The sequence below is a fragment of the Anomaloglossus baeobatrachus genome, chromosome 6 (assembly GCF_048569485.1).
Source record: "Anomaloglossus baeobatrachus isolate aAnoBae1 chromosome 6, aAnoBae1.hap1, whole genome shotgun sequence".
Classification (NCBI taxonomy): domain Eukaryota; kingdom Metazoa; phylum Chordata; class Amphibia; order Anura; family Aromobatidae; genus Anomaloglossus; species Anomaloglossus baeobatrachus.
Genome location: NC_134358.1, coordinates 76155182 through 76180880, shown reverse-complemented (window position 1 = coordinate 76180880; position 25699 = coordinate 76155182). Strand labels below are relative to the sequence as shown.

The following is a 25699-nucleotide window of genomic DNA, read 5'->3' as shown; positions in this document are numbered from 1 at the left end:
ATCTCAGGATAGGATACTTTTATCTGCCTATATTTTTTATTTTCTGCAAACTATTTAGAATTCATAATAACTATGAGTTTATTTTACCCGTATAGGCTTCAATAGTAAATGCAGGGCTAGAGCCTTCTCTACGCATTAATCCATATTTCACTTCTCCATTTAAACCATTATCTGCATCATGAGCTTCTACTTGTAGCACAAAGGTACCAGGAGGCTGATTCTCCAAAACCCGTGAATTCTTACTATATTGCAAACACTATGGAAATATATAGAAATATAAAATAGGGGGAGGGGAAGTTGGAAAAGACAATTATTTGAGTTGTTAAAAGTGAGAGGAAAGACACAAGAACTCACATTTTTAAAGTGAACCTGTTAAGTGCAATATACACCCAGAACCACGAGCAGTTCTGGGTGCATATCGCTAATCCCTGCCTAACTGTCCCTGTATACACTAGCATAGATAAAGAAATCTTTAGAAAAAGTATTTCTAAAGATCTTTTATGATATGCTAATGAGCCCAGGGACTAGTCGCAATTATGTTATCTACTCCGACTAGTCCGCCCTCTTAGCATGTTAGCAGAACCACAGGGACGTCCTAACATGCTACTCAATGCCTAGCGTCATCAGCAGTGACGCGTGTATCTGTGTCTGTTGTCACAGCCTCAGACACTGGATTTAGGCTCAGTGCGCTTTCCCTGCACTTCCAGTCATGCACACTAAACCTCTCTGAAGCCGGGACGCGTACACTTGACTTCATAGTGCGTATGACCGGAAGTGCCGGGGGAGAACACTGAACCTAAACCCAGCTTCTGAGGCAGTGACGATGGACACAGGTACACGCATCACCGTCTCTGTGGGCATGCTAAGAATGCAAACTAGTTGGGTGAAGTAACACCCTTGCAACTAATCCCTGCGCTCATTAGCATATCATAAGGGATCTTTAGAAATAATTTTTCAAAAGATATCTTCATGCTACTAGTGATAGTTAGGCAGGGATTAGCAATATGCAAACAGAACTGCTCGTGGTTCTGGGTGCATATTGGACCTGACAGCTTCCCTTTAAGGCATGAATAATTAATGAACCTAAGAAATAACTTGCAAACGCAAAGCAGCTTGGAAATTCTGTGCAATCTGTGGGCAACATGTTATATAGCAATATAGCAGGAGAAGCTGAAAAGATTCATAGTATATATAGATAGGTAGAAAGATATACAGTATATACTATACAGTCATATGAAAAAGTTTGGGCACCCCTATTAATGTTAACCTTTTTTCTTTATAACAATTTGGGTTTTTGCTATTTCAGTTTCATATATCTAATAACTGATGGACTGAGTAATATTTCTGGATTTAAATGAGGTTTATTGTACGAACAGAAAATGTGCAATCCGCATTTAAACAAAATTTGACTGGTGCAAAAGTATGGGCACCCTCATCAATTTCTTGATTTGAACACTCCTAACTACTTTTTACTGACTTACTAAAGCACTAAATTGGTTTTGTAACCTCATTGAGCTTTGAACTTCATAGGCAGGTGTATCCAATCATGAGAAAAGGTATTTAAGGTGGCCACTTGCAAGTTGTTCTCCTATTTGAATCTCCTATGAAGAGTGGCTGTCGCGGGCGGACGAGGGGACGCTGCGCTCACTCACTGCTCGGGTCCGGCTGCTGCTGCTCGGTGGTGGCTCGAGCGGTGGGCCGGATGCCGGGGACTCGAGCGGCGTTCCTCGCCCGTGATTGAAAAGGGGAATGGTTTTGGGGATTGATGTTGTCCGTGACGCCACCCACGGTTGTGGTGAGGTTGTGGCACCACCGCTGCTCTGGACGGGGATCCCGGGAGCGGTGACAGGGGGCAGCTTGGATGTTGTTTCTCCCCTCCGTGGGTAGGGGGGTTGGTCGTCCCGGGGCCCGGGTGAGGGTTAGGGATGGCAGGTGGGTTACGGGGCCTGGTGAGGTGCAGGGTCGCGGGGGCAGCGCTGTGCTGCGCGGCACGGTGGTACTCACTCAGCCAGTAATTTACACGGAGTCTCTGGTCAAACAAACGGCTGGATGGATGGGTCCCACAGGCGGCTGCGGTGTTTTTCCCCTGACCCAGTTTGATAGTATAAGTCCTTTCCTGCCCCTTTGTGTACGCTCCTCCTGTGCTCTGGTTTCCAGCTGGCTCCCCGGTTCGGTACCGGACGGGCCACTACCCTGTCCCGGCTACCTACGGTTCCACCAAGACTGTCTTCCCGGCTCCTGCAGACGGCCACTACCTCTGCCTCACTGACAACACGAGGGACCTAGGCTCCAACCTAGGCCCCAGTCTGAGTCTGCCTCTCTGCAGACCTCCTCTCTCTTCCTCTGCCTGGACTTGTCTCCACTTGTTTCCTGCCTCAGGCCAGCTAAACTCCTCGGTGGGCGTGCCCATCTGCCTGGCTCCGCCCACCTGGTGTGTCCTTCTGAACCCGAGGAAGAAATCAGGTCTCACTGGGGATGACTGCTGTGAACTGCTGGGGGTGGGTGTGTGTGTGTGTGTTGTTACCTGTGGCCCCTGGCTTGTCCAGGGCGCCACATGGCATCATGGGCTCCTCAAAAGAACTCTCAAATGATTTGAAAACAAAGATTATTCAACATAGTTGTTCAGGGGAAGGATACAAAAAGTTGTCTCAGAGATTTAAACTGTCAGTTTCCACTGTGAGGAACATAGTAAGGAAATGGAAGAACACAGGTACAGTTCTTGTTAAGCCCAGAAGTGGCAGGCCAAGAAAAATATCAGAAAGGCAGAGAAGAAGAATGGTGAGAACAGTCAAGGACAATCCACAGACCACCTCCAAAGACCTGCAGCATCATCTTGCTGCAGATGGTGTCAATGTGCATCGGTCAACAATAAGGCGCACGTTGCACAAGGAGAAGCTGTATGGGAGAGTGATGCGAAAGATGCTGTTTCTGCAAGCACGCCACAAACAGAGTCGCCTGAGGTATGCCAAAGCTCATTTGGACAAGCCAGTTACATTTAGGAAGAAGGTCCTGTGGACTGATGAAACAAAGATTGAGTTGTTTGGTCATACAAAAAGGCGTTATGCATGGAGGCAAAAAACCACGGCATTCCAAGAAAAGCACTTGCTACCCACAGTAAAATTTGGTGGAGGTTCCATCATGCTTTGGGGCTGTGTGGCCAATGCCGGCACCGGGAATCTTGTTAAAGTTGAGGGTCGCATGGATTCAACTCAGTATCAGCAGATTTTTGACAATAATGTGCAAGAATCAGTGACGAAGTTGAAGTTACGCAGGGGATGGATATTTCAGCAAGACAATGATCCAAAACACCGCTCCAAATCTACTCAGGCATTCATGCAGAGGAACAATTACAATGTTCTGGAATGGCCATCCCAGTCCCCAGACCTGATTATCATTGAAAATCTGTGGGATGATTTGAAGCGTGCTGTCCATGCTCGGCGACCCTCAAACTTAACTGAACTGGAATTGTTTTGTAAACAGGAATGGTCAAATATACCTTCATCCAGGATCCAGTAACTCATTAAAAGCTACAGGCAGCGACTAGAGGCTGTGATTTTTGCAAAAGGAGGATCTACAAAATATTGATGTCACTTTTATGTTGAGGTGCCCATACTTTTGCACGGGTCAAATTTTGTTTAAATGCAGATTGCACATTTTCTGTTAGTACAATAATCCTCATTTCAATCCAGAAATATTACTCAGTCCATCAGTTATTAGATATATGAAACCGAAATAGCTGTTGCAAAAACCCAAATTGTTATAAAGAAAAAAGGTTAACATTAATAGGGGTGCCCAAACTTTTTCATATGACTGTATATATATATTTATATGTATACACAGTACATACCAGCAGTTTGGACACACCTTCTCATTCAGAATTTTCTTTATTTTCATGACTCTGAAAGTTGTAGATTCACATTGAAGGCATCAAAACTATGAATTAACACATGTGGAATGAAATACTTAACAAAAAATTGTGAAATGACTGAAAATATGTCTTATATTCTAGGTTCTTCAAAGTATCCACCTTTTTCTGTGATTACTGCTTTGCACACTCTTGGCATTCTCTTGATGAGCTTCAATAGGTAGTCACCGGAAATGGTTTTCACTTCACAGGTGTGCCCTGTCAGGTTTAATAAGTGGGATTTCTTGCCTTATAAATGGGGTTGGGGCCATCAGTTTTGTTGTGCAAAAGTCTGGTGGATACACAGCTGATAGTCCTACTGAATAGACTGTTAGCTGTTTTTTTCTTGCCATAATACAAATTCTAAGTAAAGAAAAACGAGTGGCCATCATTACTTTAAGAAATGAAGGTCAGTCAGTTCAAAAAATTGGTAAAACTTTGAAAGTGTCCCCAAGTGCAGTGGTAAAAACCATCAAACGCTACAAAGAAACTGGCTCACATGAGGCCCACCCCAGGAAAGGAAGACCTAGAGTCATCTCTGCTGCGGAGGATAAGTTTATTCGAGTCACCAGCCTCAGAAATCGCAGGTTAACATCAGCTCAGATTAGAGACCATGTCAATGCCACACAGAGTTCTAGCAGCAGACACATCTCTAGAACAACTCTTAAGAGGAGACTTTGTGCAGCAGGCCTTCATGGTAAAATAGCTGCTAGGAAACCACTGCCAAGGACAGACAACAAGCAGAAGAGACTTGTTTGGGCTAAAGAACACGAGAAATGGACATTAGACCAGTGGAAATCTGTGCTTAGGTTCTGATGAGTCCAAATTTTAGATCTTTGGATCCAACCACCGTGTCTTTGTGCGACGCAGAAAAGGTGAACGGATGGACTCTACATGCCTGGTCCCCACCGTGAAGCATGGAGGAGGAGGTGTGATGGTGTGGGGGTGCTTTGCTGGTGACACTGTTGGGGATTTATTCAAAATTGAAGGCATACTGAACCAGCATGCCTACCACAGCATCTTGCGGCAGTATGCTATTCTATCCGGTTTGCGCTTAGTTGGACCATCATTTATTTTTCAACAGGACAATGACCCCAAACACACCTCCAGGCTGTGTAAGGGCTATTTGACTAAGACGGAGAGTGATGGGGTGTTACCCCAGATGACCTGGCCTGCACAGTCACCAGACCTGAACCCAATCGAGATGGTTTGGGGTGAGCTGGACCGCAGAGTGAAGGCAAAAGGGCCAACAAGTGCTAAGCATCTCTGGGAACTCCTTCAAGACTGTTGGAAGACTATTTCCGGTGACTACCTCTTGAAGCTCATCAAGAGAATACCAAGAGTGTACAAAGCAGTAATCAAAGCAAAACGGGGCTACTTTGAAGAACCTAGTGTGGTGGAACCTAGACTTATCAGGAACCTGGGAGGAGATATATGAAGGAACGTTATTCAGCAAGATACAAATATATATTTCCCGTTTGGCATCTTGTTAATGATATATGTATTGTAACGCAAATTGGCCTGATTGGTCATAAGAACTGTATTATGTTATGTTGAAGGTTTTCACTTAAAAATAAAGAATTTAAAAAAAAAGAGAATGCCAAGAGTGTGCAAAGCAGTAATCAAAGCAAAAGGTGGCTACTTTGAAGAACCTAGAATATAAGATATATTATCAGTTGTTTCACATTTTTTTGTTAAGTATTTCATTCTACATGTGTTAATTCATAGTTGTGATGCCTTCAGTGTGAATCTACAGTTTTCAGAGCCATGAAAATAAAGAAAACTCATTGAATGAGAAGGTGTGCCCAAACGTCTGGTCTGTACTACAGTGCACAGGCTGTTAATACAAAAGTTTAATGGACTTGAATATTTAAGAAAGTGAAAAGTTATATGTTCCTTAGCAGAATATCTATATGTGCAGCATTATTGGGCAACTAAATGAAAACGTATGTTTTCCCATCTTGATTGTATATTTTCATGTGTTAAAATGTGAATAATTACCAGTTCAAAATGTACAAAAATACATTTCAAAAAATGATCAGTGACCAATATTGTGATGTAGTCGCCTTTCTTTTCAATAACAGCCATTCGTCTTCCATCCATGGAGTTTGTCAGTTTCTTAATTTGTCGATTATCAACTTTTTGGGCAGCACCAATCATAGATACTGATCGGAGAGGTGACTATTTTCCTTCACCATGAATCTCCCATTATGAGAATGGCCCACAAGTTCTCAATAGGGTTTAGGTCCAGTGAGGATGAGGCCAAGTCATTATTTTTTAATTTTTAAGGCCTTTACTGGCAGCCGAGTAGAGTCTTTGATTCATGTGAAGAAGCATTGTCTTACATAAATCATGATTTTCTTGAAAGATGCAGACTTTTTCCTGTACAACTGTATAAACCAGGATGGGGACATACTGTATATACCAGGAGGGGCCCAGGAGGAGGACAAATATACCAGAAAAGGGACAAATAAACAAGGATGGGGACATATATACCAGGAGGGGGCATGCATACCAAGAAGGGCTCAGGATGTAGATATATATACAAAGAAAGGGACATACAGACAAGGAGGAGTAGATATATACCAGGACTCACCCGAGATGGGGATTATACCAGGAGGGGGATATATATATATATATATATATATATATATGTGTGTATATATAGATAGATAGTTATATTTGGCTTTTCTTGATACAAAACATATAAGGCTGAGATAAAACAAAGGTTGAAGTATAGGATTATTATGTCCATCCCCCTATTTCATCCATTCTTTTTCTCTTGTCAATCATGTTTTTAACCTTTTGTTTTTGTCAGCCTTATATGTTTTGTATGTTTTGTATCAATAAAAGACATGTTTATACTGTATATAAATAGCTGGGTGTGCGCATTTTTACTATGCAGTTTTTTTCCGCTCATGTTACAATTCATTTTTTGCATAGTTTTTGTTAGCACCCCTCCCTTTATTTATATTTATTACACTGTGGTGCCCACTACTTCTTTCTTAACAAAGTGTTGCAAGGAGCATGGTGTGTGCGTGTGTGTGTGTGGGGGGGGATGTTATACACAGAAGCAGTGTGTGTATTAGGTGATATTATACAGAGGGGCAGTGTGTGTCAGCGAGGGATGCTATAGAGAGGGGTAGTGTGTGTGGGGTTATATACAGAGGGGCAGTGTGTGTGGAAGTATATTATACAGAGGGGCAGCTTGTGTGGAGGATAGTATACAGAGGGGCAGCGTATGTGAGGGATATTATACAGAAAGGCAGTGTGTGGGGGGATATTCTACAGAGAGGCAGTGTTTTTGGGGGATATACAGGGAGGAAGTGTGTGGGAGAGATATTATACAGAGGAGCAGTGTGTATGGGGGATATTATACAGAGGGGCATTGTGTGTGGGAGAGATAAACAGAGGGGCATTGTGTGGGGGTATATTATACAGAGGGGCAGTGTGTGTGGAGGGATATTACACATAGCGGCAGTGTGGGAGAGATATTATGAAGAGGGGCGGTGTAGAGGGTGTATTGTGTACAGGGTGTACTATGGAGAGGGGTGGTGTAGTAGGTGTATTATTAATTTTCTGAGGGAAATACTTCATTTTCTGGAATAACTAAGTGTGCTAACATTTTTGGCCATGACTTTGTGTATATATGTTTTTCCAAGAGTGGCGGTGAGACTGTGGAAGGTTTGAGGGGTGGAAGCAGAGCTGTGATGGAACCTGGGCGGAGTCTCAAGGGGCCCCAAAAATATTGCCAGTATGGGGCCCTGAAGTTCCTACTGGCGACCCTGGTGCACGGTGTAGTTTTCATTGCAGTTTATCGTACAGTTTGTTGCTGAAATCTGTATGTCTGTCCTTATGCCAGCAAAGTCTATAAGAAATCAGAAGTGCTGTGCGCGCGTTGCTTCTTTTTTCCTTGCAGTTATTAGTACAGAAAAAAAAAGCAGCATGTCAATTGTTGGTCCATTCCTTCCTGCGTTTTTTAGCCCTTCCAGTAAATGAATTCTCTTAAAAAAGGTAATAAAAATGTACTCCAAAAACATTTTTTTTTTTTTCTAGTTATTGGTGCGTTTTTCAGCCACAAAATGCATTTTTTGGTGCAGAAACTTTCTGGAGCTTTCTCACATATCCATACTGAAATAGGAGATGACAGTTGGTGTTTTTAAATTTCTATGGAGACATTCTGCTGCAAGTTCACAAACTGTCATGTCCTACCTCTTGGAAAGTCGGATTCTACACGTAATTTGAGAATTATGAGAAAGATTATTTTGATAAGATATATTACAAAATGTCTTTTTTTCATGTCTTTAATTGATTTATGAAAAAAAATATAAATTTGACCTTTTAGAAAACATAAGTGAATATTTTGAATGACAATACACATCTGCAATGGTCTTCTCACCTCACGGAAGATGGGCTTGTGGTTATTAACATCATTTATCCCTACAATTACTTGTGAAAAGCTGCTCAGACTTGAAGGTCCACCCGAGGAGTTATCATCCACTGCAGAGACGTTCAATATATACTGGGTTTTCGGCAACCTTGGCAATGGGGTTCTACGTAGTTTTAAGATACCTGTAGGACACATTGAATTATGGGTAATGAGAATTATTCCTCATATAAAACATAGTATAGTAACATAGTATAGCATAGTCAACATATAGCAGTAGATATTTATGTGCGTTTGCGTGGAAATTAGGTGGTTTCTACCTTTCTGACTGTCCAACTCGAAATTTCCCTCTTCATTTCCTTCAACAATGAAATATGATACGTTGTCTCCATCGGGATCTTTTGCATGAACCGTGGCCACCAATGTGTTTGGTCCTGCATCTTCTGACAAGAAGGTGTTATATCTAGAAATGATTATATAGACATGATCATAATTACTATAAAGTAGACTGTGAGGAACAATTATCAAAAGATATGTAAGTCAATTCTACATCAATAACCACTTAAAGGGAACGTGGAATCAAAAAATGGCCTGAGGACATTTTGGGATCACAAAAAAAGGAAAGAAACTTTCCAGTACGAGATACATTGATTTTTTTTTTAGCACTGGACATGTCCAGAACAACATCAGGATGATTTATCAAAGCTTTTACGCCAGAGGGATGGTATAAAAACATTTGAAATCTGCAAAATGTTTGCATAATGTGGAATTGTACAAAAATGTTGAGACTTTTGTCGTTTTCACGCCATCTTGAATTAGCTCCGTCGAAATGAGAATTGCCTGGGAAAGGGTCGTCCTCTGAGTGGCCACGGCTACTTGTTCAATTCATTGCTGCCATTTTCTACTCCAGAAATGTCAGTCTTGATGAATTGGTCTCTAAATATGTTCAGAAACACCTCTTTTATAAATAGATCCTTTAAAGAGAACCTGTTGTGAAGAACTGAGGTTGTTGGTTGTATTAATCACCTAGACAGGTTAACGATGCAATTATTTTTATTTTTTCCGTATGCGGTCTTACAGAAACTTCGGGTAGATGGTCAAAATGAGATGACCCCAGTCTACGAGATCTCAAACCGGTGATACCAGGTGATACCCACTGTCTACCCACCTTTGGTTGGGTCACAGCTTTTATATCTTCCAGGGGTAGTCTGCAGTGACAGCCTATGCTCCTCCAGACACAATGGATGCTGAGACGGCAGCATATTTCAAGCTACAGACAGCAACAATTGTCCTCAGGATAGTTGCTCAAATCCAGATGACGGATATCACGACTGTAGCACATGTATCCAGCTCCAATCTCTATAGTCCATTCATTGGCACCAGTACCTGGCCGAAGCAACAGCTCCTCACCCCTGCATGTCAAAGCACCAAATCACTGTCCAAACATGTGGCTTATTGATTGCCCTCTCCTGGGATCAGCACCATGGAAGGACAGAAGTGCTGACACCCATGCCTATAAATATCTTCTACATGTAGCTGAAAGTATGGAGTAGATTCCAGAAGCCCAGTCTAAAAAGTTGTGTATTGAGGAAGCCAAAGATGCAGAACCACATATTAAGTGCAGGACAATGAATCTTACTGTAGGACTGATTATATTAGAGTCCATGGAGACAGGCTGGGATTGACATTCTGTTTCAGGGAAAACAATGGCTTAAGCCCCTGAGACCCTCCATCAAAAGCATCTTAAACTGAGAGCCAGCACATCTCGAATCAAACAGCAATAAGATCGACATAGCCGGCACTCTGTGCTAGAAAAGGTCCGCTCTACGTCCTTCGGTCATATAGTTTTTAATCCATGGCCAGCTCCTCACACCTGTCATTTTGGAAAACACTACTTCCCTCATATATAGAAATAATCTACAGTGTATAATAGTGTTACATTGCTGCCCAGCTGCTGTACTAAGGCTGGATTGGATATTAATGGTTTAATGTAATGGTACTTACAAAGTTTGGGAGAAAACAGGCGCTTCGTCATTGATATTGGACATCCGCAGACGCACTGACGCTGTTCCTGTACGAGGAGGGTTTCCTTTGTCAACAGCAATCACTACAAACTCATACATGTGGTGGGCTCGTTCATAGTCCAATCTCTGCCTGGACAGGATAACTCCTTGTGATGTGATGGAGAATTCAGAGATCTGGGTGAAGTAAGAAATCTCTGCATTGCTCCCGGAGTCACAATCCTGTGCTGTAACTAATGTACAAATAGCATAATAGCTGTTATGGACTTACATTATATACAAATGCACAATAAACCATAGGACTTCTATTGATTGGTGGAATTGAAAAATATACTGCACCTTGTAAGATGGATGTGCCCACGGGAATATCCTCTACAATGCTGTCCTGACTGTAAATCGATTTACGGAACTCGGGGGAGCAGTCATTATCATCGGTGATGTGTATTATGACCTGAGTATTAAGATAATTACAGCAGAAATCTAGAAGACATTTTTAATTAAACACTAAGGGGTACTTTGCACGTTGCAACATCGCTACTGCGATATTGTCGGGGTCAAATCGAAAGTGACGTACGTACATCTGGCGCCGGTAATGACATCGCAACGTGTAAAGCCTAGGAGAGAAGATGAACGAGCGTGAAACAGTCAAAAATCGGTGATCTGTGTCACATCGTTCATTTTCATAATGTCGGTGTGTCCACAGGTACCATGTTGTTTGTCGTTCCTGCAGCTCCACACATCGCTGTGTGTGAAGCCGCAGGAGCGACAAACATCTCCTTACCTGTGCCCGCCGTCCACAGGCAATGCGGAAGGGAGAAGGTGGGTGGGATGTTTACATCCCGCTCATCTCCGCCCCTCCGCTTCTATTGGCCAGCCGATTAGTGACGTCGCGATGACGTCGCTGTGTTGCCGAACGCACCGCCTCCTTGAAGGAGGGATTCTTTGGCAGTCACAGCGCCGTCGCCGTCCAGGTAAGTGCGTGTGAAGCTGCCGTAGCGATAATGTTTGCTACGGCAGCTATCACAAGATATCGCATGTGCGACGGGGCCGGGTACTATCGCACTCGGCATCGCTATCATCGGCTAGCGATGACGCAGCGTGCAAAGTACCCCTTAGGGGCTGATTCATCAAATGTCGTAAAACAGTTTGAAGTATTGCAATTTTGGCATTTTTCCTCCAGCTCAGCCAACTTTTTTGAAAAATAAATGGTGGTTAGCAGGAGGGTGTGTGGCTCGAAAAATTATTGATAATGTTACTCCATTAAAGTAGCTTTAATTTACTCAGTGACTTGAAAACATTTACGTCTTTGGCGCACAGAAGCTGAAAGATGCGCTAATTTCTTTAAAAGGTGCAATTTGGTGTAAAGTCATAACGTCACAAGTGTTACCTTTAGGGGATCTGGGATCAGTAGGTATCAACTCTCAATTGACCGCAGGTCCTCTGTGGAATCCAAAGAGTATTGGAGTGGAAGGGTTAAGGACCTTTTCCTTTCTGGTTGTGATTACTCATAGTCTTAATCACAGCTGCATCCTCTTATTATGACTCCCTTCCACTATATTTACCCACTCCTGGCTTCACTCCATGCCGGTGATAGATTTTATAAATCTTCTATAGCCGACTACTTTGAAGGAGCCTGTCTCTGGAGAAGCTGAGATGTTCATTTCAGTTGCAGGCTGTGAAGTTTCCTGCTGGAGAAACTTAGGAGCGCTATTTGTTGTGTCTTTCCCACCCATTTCTCTTGCCTTCCTCGAGTTGTTTTATTGCAGTAGCGAGACTAGCACACACACACTAGCCATGGCAATTTCTGGGCCAGCAAGGACCTAGGCACATGACGGTGCATGGGGGAAGGACCCGTCTAGGGCATTAGACAGTGCAAGGTTCAGACTGAGGTGAGTGTTAGTTGACCCTGCCTATCATCAGGGCTTTCCGTTACATCTTCCCTGGTCTTTGCTTTGTGTTGCACCATTCGCCAGGTGCCCCCTTTCACCTGGTATGACACATACCTATCCCTTTTACATCTCTACTCCTTTTACACTCTTACTCCTTTTTACTGGCTAACTTCACCACTTTAGCTAGTGCAGTTCCTGATCAATCTTTAAAGTCTAAACTAAAACAATCTCTTCCTGGGTTTAATCAACCCTTTCCCAACTTTTTCCATTGTTGATACTGACAGTGATAACTAGAATTGGGATAAAATATATCCTATCCAACTGTGTGGAGCCAGCTGTCAATCAACAGGACATTGGGAGTAATGCCCCGTTGACAGGTCAGAGTGTAAAAAAAGAAACTATTCTGTTGATGCGTCACAGGAAGCAGGAGAGTTACTGCAAGGAGCAGTTAATGACTGCTCTGAGCCAGGCGAGATCGTTGCATGGCAGAAGAGGTAGGTAGTTAGCAACTACATGCAGATAAGTTCTTATCCCCATAGAGCACAAAAGTTCCCGATAACCCCTTTAATTGATCTAATGCAATGTGACTTTTGCAAATATTTTTTTAAAATGTGTTTATTAATTATTATTATTATTAATAATAATAATAATAATAATAATAATAATGTCATAAAAGACCTTTTGGTGGGCATTTAATCTCTTATATATTTATTTTTTAAATCTGATTTCCACTGTAACCAGGGCTGGTATATTAGCCCCAGTTACAGGGGAAATTCAGCCTCCTGTCTGCATGGCAGAACTGACTGAGTCTCCTAGGACCCAGACACTCCTGCTCTATCCCTACAGCCAGCAATTACATGACTGGAGGAGGAAACATGGTAAATGCTTCCTGTTACTCTATACACTGTATTTGTTCAGCACTATGTACAGTATATACTGTACCAATAGAGAAGGCATAGGTGGTCACAAACTGTCTCTGCCTTCTCAATGGGGATTATGACTGTGTCTGATAGCCGTCTACTATCTCCAAGAGCAGCACGATTGCGTACAGTGCTCTAGTTTACAATGGCTTTTTAAAACGATAGAACACAGACCCCCAGGATGTTAATAGTCTATGGGTGGCCTGCTTGGAAGTAATTAAAGGGGGTGTCTTGTCACAAAATGTTGATCACCTATACTAAGGGACTCATTGAAAGATTTGCTATGAGGCTACCTCTTTTCTATATATGACCTTACCTCAATTACATATATTCCCTGATTAATGGCAATTAGAAATCTAAAGTAGATTCTTTGGTTAACCCCCTAACAGCATGGTCAGCCCAATACCTCAGTGACACTGCTGAGTCCACTTTCTGCCTCCAGAGCCTTCACCAACAAGTGATAAAGATGATGTTCACTCTCATAATCCACAGACTGTGTCAGGCTCAGCTCCCCGCTCTCTTGATTAATGTTGAACAGACCACTTGGATTCATTAGTAAGGTGTAAGTGATAGACTTGCTTTGGAAGGACACAGCTTCCACAACCGCCATCCTAGAAAAAAAAATAATCAAAAAGATTTAAAATTTAATTCATTTTGCATATAAAAAAAAACAACTTTCCAGTGTGGTGTCCAGCATTTATTCTATTTTTTTACAATAGAGGTTGAAATATGATATCCCTTTATAGCATTGTACTACTGATGGGGTTTCTCGTTATCTACTGTTGGCTCATGTTTAACATCTTTGGCATTTAGTGATTTTGTGTGTTTTAACCTATGGTTGTTTTGTATTAAGAAAATTTAATAATTTATTGTGATTGTTGGTGGTGTGCTCCTTCTATGCTTTGTCTTTTCTCTTTCTAAATGCTTAAATACCTGCATTTCCCTTTGATGTTTTCTGGTGATAGAGTTAAATTTCTATCCGGTCTTGAGTGCAAGCAGTTGGCTTGTATTCATCTGGAGAAACATTATTGTTTGTTGCTGTTCCCCTCACTGATTCATCTTGGAAATAAGTTGTTTGTTTTGTTTTCCCCTGTTTGTGCTCCCTTTGTCTTCTTTAGAACTTAGTGGGGTTGCCTAGCACTCATCCCATCCATTTCTTACCTAGGGCCAAGTTCAGGGTCAGCAAGGACCAAGTATCCTGCTGAGTGCATAGGTGCAGAACTTATCTAGGGTGGTCAGGGGAGCCAGGAGCCAGTGGAAGGTTTGCTCAGGGGTCACTATGTTCCCTTTCCCTAGACACAGGGTTTCCCTTTTCCCTTTCCTCCCTTTTCGCCATTCGCTTGGTATTTCCACATACTCAGCGTGATAGTATGATCCATGAATTAGATAAAAAACGGACAAGTCTCCATTTTTCTGAACACTTGGTTGTGTTCAATCCTTGAAAAACACAGATAGGACATGTACATAAAAATGGATAACTGAATGAGGCACTGGAGTAACTTTACATGATCATTTCTTTGGAATGAAATCATCATGAATGGAGAAGCTTATTGTCTTTTTTGAGTATGGAGCAGTGCCCATCGAGCTGCCTGCACTTACATGTCTATTTCCCTATCAATACCAAAAGTCTTCATATAATTGAGGTTTCTACTTACTTTTCCCCAACAGCTGTGCTTTCTGGGACAAACAGACTGTACGTCATATTGGTAAACTGTGGTGGTCGTAATCCAACCAAGATGGAGATAGAAGCATAAGGACTCTTTTTTGCATGTTTGTCCGTGGCCTGAACGGTCAGGGCATATTCCTTGTTCCACATTAATGGTAAACCGGTTGTACTGATAACTCCAGATTCTTTATCCACCCTAAAGCATTGGTCGGCACCTTTTATAGAAGGTAAAAATTTCAGAACACGGCAAAATATAACTTTTGTTTACATGTGATTTTTTGGATTTTCAGATAGCCATTGCTTGGCATATGAGCTGTATACACAAAACCTTACAAAGTATTTTAGAGTTACTGGGGTAATAAAAAAGAATAGTGGAAAACATTTAGTAAAGTTTTACAAGAGTATAATGCTGGTAGGTAAGATATAGCATAAACTAAAATATAAATTACCTTCCATGAGATGGTAAGATATGCCACCCCCGGAGCTTTCATCATTGTAGTAATGTGCTAACAGCTGGTATACAATAGTGCCTTTTGGTGCTTCGGGGTCCACACAAGCCAGGTAAGGGAATGGGTACATGGTCCACTCCAAGCTCTCCTCTCTTGGAACAACAATGGTGATATGGCACATATACCAGTCACCATCTGAAAACAGAAAAATGTTACATTGTGTTAAGAAATCATCCTTGAGTTGGATTAAAGGGGTTGTGCCAAGTTTAGACGTTATCCCCTATTTCCGACCCCTGGGGATCCCTACTGATCCCAAGAATGAAGAACTGTATGGAGCAGAAATCAAACATGCGTGTGCATGCTGAAGACCATTCAAGCAAAGCGCTCACTATCTGCGGCAGTCCCATTGAGAATGAATGGGATTAATGAATGCAGCAGCCATTTTAGGGTGAATCAGGAAAGAGAGACAACGTCAGAACCAATAGAAATAGGAAGAGAAAGCACTAAAACATTGGACAAATATTGTACACAGTAATGTGTAATACAACTGCAGTACAGAAGAGGATGAGTGTAGCAGTCTGCAATGAATAATACAAAGATTCAATTGACAGTGGGCGAGAGAGATAGAAGAGATGTCAGCAGCAGTGTCAGACTCAGTGTGCTTGATCAGTGATATAGTATAGCTGGCATCTGTAGTGCATTTGAATTACTATTATACATTTTTTTCTTCACTGTTAATGCACTAGAAAGCAGCTGCAAGACAACACAATATTTTTACAGAAAAAAATAATCTGACATTAGCAATAGTGTGCTTGCCTACCACAAGCAACAGTACCAAATCTTTGCATTTCTTGTGCAATCTTTCTGAAGGGGCAATAGCTGGCATCTGTAGTGCATTTGAATTACTATTATACATTTTTTGTCTTCACTGTTAATATACTAAAAGCAGCTGCAAGACAACACAATATTTTTTACAGAAAAAAAACATAATCTGACATTAGAGATAGTGTGCTTGCTTATCACAAGCAACAGTACTGAATCTTTGCATTTCTTGTGCAATCTTTCTGAAGGGGCAATACCTGGCATCAGTAGTGCATTTGAATTACTATTCTACATTTTTTATTCACTGTTAAAGCACTAGAAGCAGCTGCAAGACAACACAAATATTTTTATAGATAAAAAAATAATCTGACATTAGAGACAGTGTGCTTGTTTATCACAAGCAACAGTATTGAATCTTTGAATTTCTTGTGCAATCCTTGTGAAGGGGCAGTAATTTTTTTTTTAAAAAATACAAATTAAAATTATCCAAAGTCCAGACTATTTTAACTGCCTAGCTTTAACTGTTTGCTTTAACTTTCTAGCTTACAAAGTGTGTGTATGGCAAATATATTTTACAAAGAAGAAACATTTTTTACAAAGTGTGTGTATGGCAAACATTTTTTGTTTTTACATATTTTACTAATACAATTTTACATTTGAACATGTTACACTGTGTTGCAGGTGGTACCAACTTTTTGGATATCTACCTACCTAGCATTTCATATTACTTCATTTTTGGAAACAAAGTAGAATTTTGTTTAAGAATAAAAAAGAATAAAAAAGTAGACATTTAGCTTTGTATGTCTGTTTTTGCACTCCTGTTTTACATTTGCTACCTGTACGTGTATCTAGCTGCGTAGCATTTCTTGTATTGGTGTCTTTGGCAAAGATGAAACAATTGGGGTTGAAAAGGATGTCTAAAATTAATTTTAGTGTTATACAAAATGTACGGTAAAAGTGACAATGGCAAAGGAGGGAATTTGGCAGCTGCTGGCAGATGCACCACCACCAACTTTAGTGATCCAGAGTAGTACTACTAAACACACATTACAATTGTATTCCTTTGGTTCTGGCAAGTGTATAAGTGTGGATAAAATGGAGAAAGTTATGGAATGCATGGTGACCCACTCATCTCTGTCACAGCAGAATGATGTTACTTCTGACAGCGACACCATCAGTATAAGTCAGTATTCAGGACAGAGTGGGCTGCCTGGTTAAAAATTAATGAGAAGAAGGATAATTTCTGGACTATTTGTTAATTAAAAAGAAAACATGAAAAGTCTATCAGTGTTCTTAAATGAGCTGTTGATTACTACTGGTTACCATCCATTCTACGGTAAGGCAGACAGAGTGGAAAAAGTGGCTCAAAAATGGAGAAAAAAAAATATTATTTTTATATTTCTTTGATAAGATAAATTACAATGTTTCTTATATGCGACAATTTTTATTGATTTATGCAAGGTTTGTTGACTTGATCTGTTAAGATATGCTTATCATATAAAAGGCATTGTTGTTGACCAAGGATATATAAAACTGAATAGCCCTTGAGGGATATTTAATATATATATTTTTTTTATGCAAGGCAACTACCTCAGCATCCCCTACAGCTATAACTAGTACAACACTAGTATTGTACAACATCTGGGTGAAGCAAAGGAAAATAATTTGTTGTACTGCCAAGTTCAACGTTGCAAGAAACCACGAGTGGAGCTTACATGATGTCCACCATCTAAGCTGGAAATTATGTAGTGAACATCCAAGATAGTTCACTTTTTATTGTTTTCTATAAGTTTTTGGTGAAGTTTTTTTTTATTTACCAAACACAAGAGTAAATTCAAAATGAAGGAAAGTATAGAAAAAAGACTGACCAATCTCCCATTTGTATTCACTCATGTACTTAGCTGAGAAAACTGCATACAAAAAGACAGTAAAAATGAAAATGAGTGAAACCAGCCTAAAGAAAGCAATGTTGGATTCAGACACACTTATTTTTGGTCACCGTGATGTCCAGGTGGACAACTGTGAGAGAGATCCTTATTCCATGCTCTACAACATTGGGAAGCTTGCATCGCCCTCTGATAATGAACCAGAGTATACCGTAACCAGTTAGTAAGGAATGTGTTTACTCGAAAGAAAGATTAGCAGGGAGCACCGGGTCAGCTGACAACTGTGGTGCAGTTGTGAAATATAAAAGGCAAACCAGCAAGAGGGAAGAGGAACTTGAGGACAGGCCAAACATGCTACAGAGTGAGTCTGTGTCATCTTCAGTGGAAGGCATCTGGAAGTTTGCTGTGACCATAGAAGGCATAAGTCCCACAGCTCTCTGAGGAACCTAAAGATGGAATGCCCCATCCCATCGCCGAGGAACCCAGAGACTATATATCCCATTCCATTATCAAGGAACCCATAGACTGAATACCCCATTCAATCACCGAGGAACCCGAAGACTGAATACCTTATCCCATCGGCAAAGAACCCGAAGACAGAATACCCCATCCCATCGACGAAAAACCCATAAACCGACTACCCCATCCCATTACCGAAGAACTTGAAGGCTGAAAACCTCATTCCATTATCGAGAAACCCAAAGAATGAACACTGAATATCACCATTGCAAGAGGACCAGACTGTGTGGTCAAGTACCATAGCCAGAAAACTTAATACCAGAGACGGAAGAACAGACATCTTTCCCAAGGGCATCTTGCAAGTGAGACAGGCCGTCACTTTCCTCTAAGTCGTAGACTACCAAGAGACTAATTATTTACTTAGTGGACCTGGCTCTAGTTTACACAACAATGACCAATTTTAAACAATGTGAAAGTTGTCATGACTAACTTAGGTTCACATAGAAAAAATACAAAAGCACTCACTATTCTCATATGTTTCATGAAATAGAAAAGTACATGTAATGGTATGTAACTCATTCTCCCCTCAGCAATGCAGACAAGCCCATGAACCGTCACGTGCACCCCAGTCACATATGCAATTTGTGTATGGGACTAGTCTGATAATAAGAAGCCTATCAATCAACGTTTATGGCTGCTCACTCTTCCCAGTCTCGCAAGCTTGTTGCCTCGGAGTAAGCCTCCAATCTGCTCTATCCTTCAAGCCACACATCCAAGCCCTCTTCACTTCCTGCCGACTACAACTCAAAAAATATTTCCCGGATTCGTGCATTTGTGACGTCCTGGCCGAGCCAGGTAGTCACAGATAGGGCCCCACACTACACCAGTCCCCTAACAAGGTGACAGCAGCCAAACATTTAAAACCCTAGTCACCCCCCTCAGTGCTTGATGGACACACCAGGGGGCGAAACCAGGCGGTTGGAAGACGCCCACCTAGGAGTCTCAGACAGCCTGGGGTGGGAAAGTGTAGTCGAGTAGAGAAGTGAAGTCGAGCGGTCAAGAGGAGAGGTGTGGGCTGAAGCTGTGTGCAGCTCCAGCAAAGGAAAGACCCAAACTGAACCGGTGCCAGGGTAGGAGCCCTGGTACTGCTGGCTAGGAGGCAGACGGAGGCCTCTGTTTGCAGGAGCCAGGAAGACGGCTCGGTGGAACCGAGGTGGACCTGGACAGGTTAGTGGCCCGCCGGTACCGACCCGGGGAACCAACTTGGAAACCGGAGCACAATGGGGGGTACTCAGATCCAGAAGCTACTGGGGGGTAGCTAATTAACTGATTGCGGCAGGACTAGAGGTCCTGTCCCATCCAAAGTCCCGACTAAAGGCAACAGCCCAACGAGGGGGATAGAAAGCCACCGCCACGGCAGAGAGATCCCACGGCCAGCGTCTGCGGGCAAAGGGCTCCTCATGCAACCACAAACCGGGGAGCGGACTCCTGAAGTTGCAAGCGCAGGTAGTCCACCATCACAAACAGGTGCAGGAGAAAGGCAGAGACCACCAACCGGGTTGGTGGACCAGACTACAGCCGGCTGCGGGCACCGACCACCATAGTTACATAGTTACATAGTTACATAGTTACTTAGGTTGAAAAAAGACCTAGGTCCATCTAGTTCAACCTTCCTCCACCATCTCCCTGCACCGCCATCCCCCAAACGGGTCCCGGGGCCACAATCCCTACCCACGGAGGGGTTAACATCTTGCTGCGCAACATCTCCCCCAGGTGCCCCGTTACTGCAGCGGTGGTGTCCACCTTCACCACATCCCGTCACGAACTTAACACGGCTCCGGCTATACACCTACGTCCCCAAACCTCCAGCCCCCTTTTGATCGAAGTGACTGCAGGACTCCCGGGTCCGGAGACCCTCGAGCCACCCACAGAAGGTCCGGACCCGAGCGGCTCGGCTGCCGAGAACTGGGCAGCACACCTCCCTTAACCAAAAATCCGCAAAACCACTAGTGCATGTGTGACGCCCTGGGCAAGCCAGGGGTCACAGGTCACAACATCACCACACACCCCACATTTCCTGCAAGAACACCGTAGTCAAAACACAAACCCTTGTTGCCCTCCTCCAGGGGCTGATGATCACACCAGGGGGTGGAGCCAGGCGGTTGGTCTCCACCCACCGAGGAGTTCACAGTCCTGGAGGCGGGAAAACGAACAGATTAGTTGGAGAGGAGTTGAGGAGTGGAAGAGAGAGCAGTGAAGTGGCAGTAGAGCAACCAAAAACTGACTGAGAGCGTCCGGGTGTGTGCCCCGGACGAGACAGCAAGGTTGGCAGACGGCGGTGACCGTCTGTAGGAGTGGCTGATTGGAGTTACCGAAAGGACCGTGGACGGGTGGTGGCCCGGCAGTACTGGACCGGTACACAAAGAGAGGCCAGCACCATTGGCAGGGGCCTTTCGGATCCCGGCAAGGCTTGGAGTCGCCGTACAATTTGCCAAATCCGTCAGTGAAGGGGACCTCCTGGGTCTCTAAACAGCAAAGTCCCGATTGAAGGCAAAGGTCCAACCGTGAGAGAGGGACACCGCCACCGCCAAGGCACCAGTACCTCAGGGCCAGCGCCTGCGGGCAAAGAGGGGCTCCTCCGGCCCATGTCCAAGCCGGGGAGCGGGTTACCGGTGGGAACCCATCGCTACCAACAACTGTATTTAGGTGCAGGGAAGAGACAGTCACCGCTAACTTGCAGGGAACATCAACACCGCAGCCGTCCGAGGGACCCGTCCAACCAGCCGCTTGTTTACCGTGAACTGTGTCATCATCCTTGGGCTGAGTGAGTACCTCCGTGCCGTGCGGCATAGCACTGCCCCTGCGTCCCTGCACCTCAACAGGCCCCATAACCCGCCTGTCAACCATCCCAACCCCATCACCGGGCCCCGGGACAGCCAGCCCCCTGCCCACGGAGGGGAGAATCACCAACTCAGCTGCTCCCTGTCACCGCTCCCGGGATCCCCGTACAGAGCAGCGGTGGTGGCACCGGAATCACCACAACCGTGGGTGGCGTCACGGACATTAACCAAATCCCCCACCAACAATCAGCCCCTTTCACTCACGGGCGAGGAGCGCCGCTCGAGTCCCCGGGATCCGGCCCATCGCTCGAGCCACCGAGCAGCAGTAGCCGCAGAGCAGCGGCGGCTGGGCCCGAGCTGTTGGAGAGCGCAGCGTCCTCCCCGCCCGCGACAACTTGGCGTCACGAGCAGGATCCTACCGCTCTGCCGTCTGGTAGAGGTACGCCTTGTTACCGCCGGAGGTGTCCGGCAGGAAAATTTGGAAAGCCGCCATCTTGGGCGCGAAAAAGCCCCGCTCAAGCATCTTCTCGAGTAGTGGAGGCGCGAAGGCCAAAACCCCGCCCCGATAGAGGAGGAGCTGGAAAGAGGCTAAGGGGGACGGAAACAAGATGTCTGCGCCCGACGGAGCCACTGGAGGAGCGGCGGTCGCAGCCGCCGGGGCACCCGTGGATGGGAACGGGCCTGCCCAGGTCCCTGCCGCGCTGGCGGGGGGCACCACGGCCCCAGCTCTCACTCAGGTAATGCCGTTCTCCTTGCCCTATGTGCCCGGAGCTACCTGGCTGCCGCAGTACAACGGGAAACCTGATGCGTTACAGGTCTTCCGGAAGAAGCTTAGCCCGCTCTTAGAATTATACCCCATGACTGATAAGCAACGTGCAGCGGTAGTGCTGGGGCAGCTAACCGGCGCGGCTGAGCAGGAGGCGGAGACCTGGGCCGAGGGGGACCGGTCCTCTGTAGCCACCATCTTTGAGAAACTACAGACTGCCTTTGAGACCCGTATTGAGGCCGAGCTGAGGATGCAGTTTTACCAATGCCGGCAACGACCTGCGGACAGTGTTTCGGGACTACGCTTTACGTCTGCAAACCGCCCTCCGCACACTGAAGCGGGTAGACACCATCAATGAGGCGGACAGCAACAAAATGTTGGTAGAGCAGTTTGTGCAGGGGATGAGGATCGCAAACAGCTCCGGCTGTGGGCCCTAGAGCACCCTGATGTGGACTTTGCTGTGTTAAAGGAACGGGCCATTAAAGCTCTGCAGCCCCCAGCTTCGGAAGTCTTGGAATCCGCCCCCTGGCCAGTTGAGACAGCCCCCGTTGTAGTGGCCCCTGCCCTACCAGCATCTCCAGTACCTACAGCTCCAAGCAGCACAGTAGAAGAACTGGCTGCCCAGGTCCGCCGCATGGATGGAGACCTTGCCAAGATCCTCGCCGCACTCCAGCCTCTGACCAGACCTCAGCCTCCGGCAAAGATACAACTCGCCGACAGCCCTGAGGATGTTCCCTGGATGCAGCGGAGAAGGGCTAATGATCTACGGAACAGACCCCTAATCTGTTACAAGTGCAGCAAACCTGGCCATTACTTCCGACAGTGCCCGTTAAACGAGCAACCCCTGGGGCCACGGGCCAATCCTCAGGAGTAGAACCCCATGGCCCCCCGGACTGGCGGAACCGGAATATCGGAGCCCGACCCATCATCCCCGTGGCTGTGGACGGCATACCGGTGATGGCTCTCCTGGACACTGGATCACAGGTAACCACCATACCATACACATTGTATCAACGGTATTGGGGGACAGACGAGTTGGCTCCCCCAGATACTAGTATCACGCTGATTGCTGCTGATGGACTCCCATTGACCCAGGTGGGATACAAACAAGTAGCCATGACCGTGGGACGAGCTGAACTGCAACACCAGGGTATGATTGTGATAATGAATGAACCCAGCGATCATAACCCAAAGATAGTACTAGGGACCAATGTGATGGAGCACTGTATGAGTGATGTGTTGGCCCTACTGCAGCAGTTGGCCGCCACGGCGGCAGGGAGTCGACAGAGAGCTGTACAGCGTGAGATCCGAGCATTAATGTACCGTCAACATGTGAACTCAACAGGAGGAGAGATTGGTGGGGTAAGAGTGATGGATGTTGCCCCATTGATTGTGCCTCCCAGGAGTGAGATGATGATTTGGTGTAGGGCAGCAGTAGGACCCCAGGGGCGTGACTACCCCGCTGTGATAGAACCCATGCCCTCCGAGCACTGGCCCACAGTAATGGCCGCCCGAGGGGTGGTAGACGTAAAGAAGGGGAGAGTGCCTGTGAGGGTGCTGAACTGCGGGGAGGAAGAAGTCAGACTTCCCCGATATGCTACACTTGCCAAGTTGCTCACTCTGGATCCCCACACCATCCACGAGACAGTTCCCCCCACCTCACCACCGACTGCCAGCACTCACCCACCCCAAAGGGAGTTAGATGAGTGGTGTCAACAACTACATGAAGGCACTGACGATACCCCTACACATCACAAAGAAGGGGTATACCGGGTGGTACAGGAGTATGAGCAGGTTTTTAGTAAACATCCCCTAGACTTTGGGCAGATTAAAGGGGTTCAACACCATATCGCCACCGGTGGAAACCCCCCTATCAAAGAGAGGTACAGGCCTATTCCCCCTGCACACTACCAGTGTGCCAAGGACATGTTGAGGAACATGAAAGAGGCAGGGGTTATCAGGGACAGCTGTAGTCCCTGGGCCGCCCCGTTGGTGCTGGTTAAGAAGAAGGATAGCACCATGCGGATGTGTGTGGATTACCGGAAGATTAACCAAATAACGCATAAAGATGCTTATCCACTGCCCTGTATTGAAGAGTCCTTGGCCGCACTGAGAACCGCAAACTACTTCTCTACCCTTGACCTCACCAGCGGGTACTGGCAAGTAGCTGTAGCACCCGAAGACCGGGAGAAAACTGTCTTCACCACCCCAATGGGGCTATGTGAGTTCAATAGTATGCCGTTTGGGCTGTGCAACGCCCCTGGAACCTTCCAACGGCTTATGGAATGTTGTCTAGGGCATCTGAATTTCGAGACCGTCCTGTTATACCTAGATGATGTGATTGTGTACTCCCAGACGTATGAGGCCCACCTGGAGCACCTGGCTGAGGTGTTTGCGTCTCTTGCCAAGTACGGGATGAAGTTGAAGCCTTCCAAGTGTCATCTGCTGAAACCCAGAGGGCAGTACCTGGGGCATGTGGTAGGTGCTGAAGGTGTCACCCCTGACCCCGAGAAAATCACTGCCATCCAAGACTGGCCGAGGCCAACCACAGTGAGGGAGGTAAGGCAGTTTCTGGGTCTCGTGGGGTACTACCGTCGCTTCATCAAAGGGTACACGAAGATGGCTGCCCCCATGCAAGACCTCCTCGTGGGACAGACCAAAGGTGGTAAACCTCTTGGAGCCCCGCTGGTGTGGGAAGGGAGGCATGAGGAATCCTTCCACCAGCTGAAGGCGGCCTTGACCGGGGAGGAGATCCTAGCGTATCCTGATTACAGTCACCCGTTCATCCTCTACACCGATGCCAGCAATGTGGGCTTGGGGGCCGTCTTATCCCAGGTCCAAGACGGGAAGGAAAGAGTGATTGCTTATGCTAGCTGAAAGCTCCGACAGACTGAAAGGAACCCTGAGAATTACAGCTCCTTCAAGCTCGAGCTCCTGGCGCTGGTGTGGGCTAACACCGAGCGGTTCCGCCATTATCTGGCCGCAGCAAAATTCACCGCTTTCACGGATAACAACCCGCTGACCCACCTGGACACGGCCAAACTGGGCGCGTTAGAACAGCGGTGGGTGGCCAGACTAGCCAACTACAACTTCACCATCAAATACCGGGCCGGCCGTGCCAATGTTAATGCTGATGCACTCTCTCGGATGCCTCACTTGTCAGAAGAAGGGTGCGAGGATGACGACCACGAAGAGATCGAGTTGCCTGCATTTCATCAGCCACCAACTGAGAAGGTGCATGTTCACCAACAACGAGTGAACCTGGATACGCTGCCCGGACAAGAGTGGCAGGAAGCTCAAAACCAGGCACCTGTTGTCCGCCTAGTCAAGATCCTGGTGGAGCAAGGCGCTGTTGGAATAGACCCTGCCGCCCCAGCTGAAGCCCAACGCCTGTGGAAAGAGCGGACTCGGCTGTACCTACACCAAGGAAAGTTGTACCGTGAGCTAATTAACCCAAAGACTCATGAGAAAATCCGCCAGTTGGTGATTCCCCAAGTTAGTGTGCCCACCGTTCTACAGGCATACCATGACGGTGCTGAACACTTCGGATGGAAGAAACTGGAGATGCTGTTGAGAGAGCGGTTCTATTGGAGCGGGATGCAGGAGTCTGTAGAGGCTTGGTGCCGAGAGTGCGGCCCGTGCACCTTGAGGAGGAAAGACGAAGCCAGCCAGAAGGCGCCCCTACGCCCG

General features: G+C 45.4%; 1 protein-coding gene across 1 annotated transcript in view; it reads right to left on the bottom strand.

The window, feature by feature from the left end:
• The window catches only part of LOC142243821 (neural-cadherin-like), a 135538-nt gene that overhangs the window by 67564 nt on the left and 42275 nt on the right, over positions 1–25699 (bottom strand). Inside the window, exons 3-10 of the mRNA XM_075316025.1 lie at positions 15237–15431; positions 14777–15002; positions 13528–13732; positions 10652–10763; positions 10296–10545; positions 8612–8754; positions 8304–8476; positions 88–256 (exon numbers count right to left, since the gene is read on the bottom strand). Coding sequence (XP_075172140.1) covers positions 88–256; positions 8304–8476; positions 8612–8754; positions 10296–10545; positions 10652–10763; positions 13528–13732; positions 14777–15002; positions 15237–15431 — 1473 coding nt within the window. The remainder of the gene's footprint in view (positions 1–87; positions 257–8303; positions 8477–8611; positions 8755–10295; positions 10546–10651; positions 10764–13527; positions 13733–14776; positions 15003–15236; positions 15432–25699) is intronic.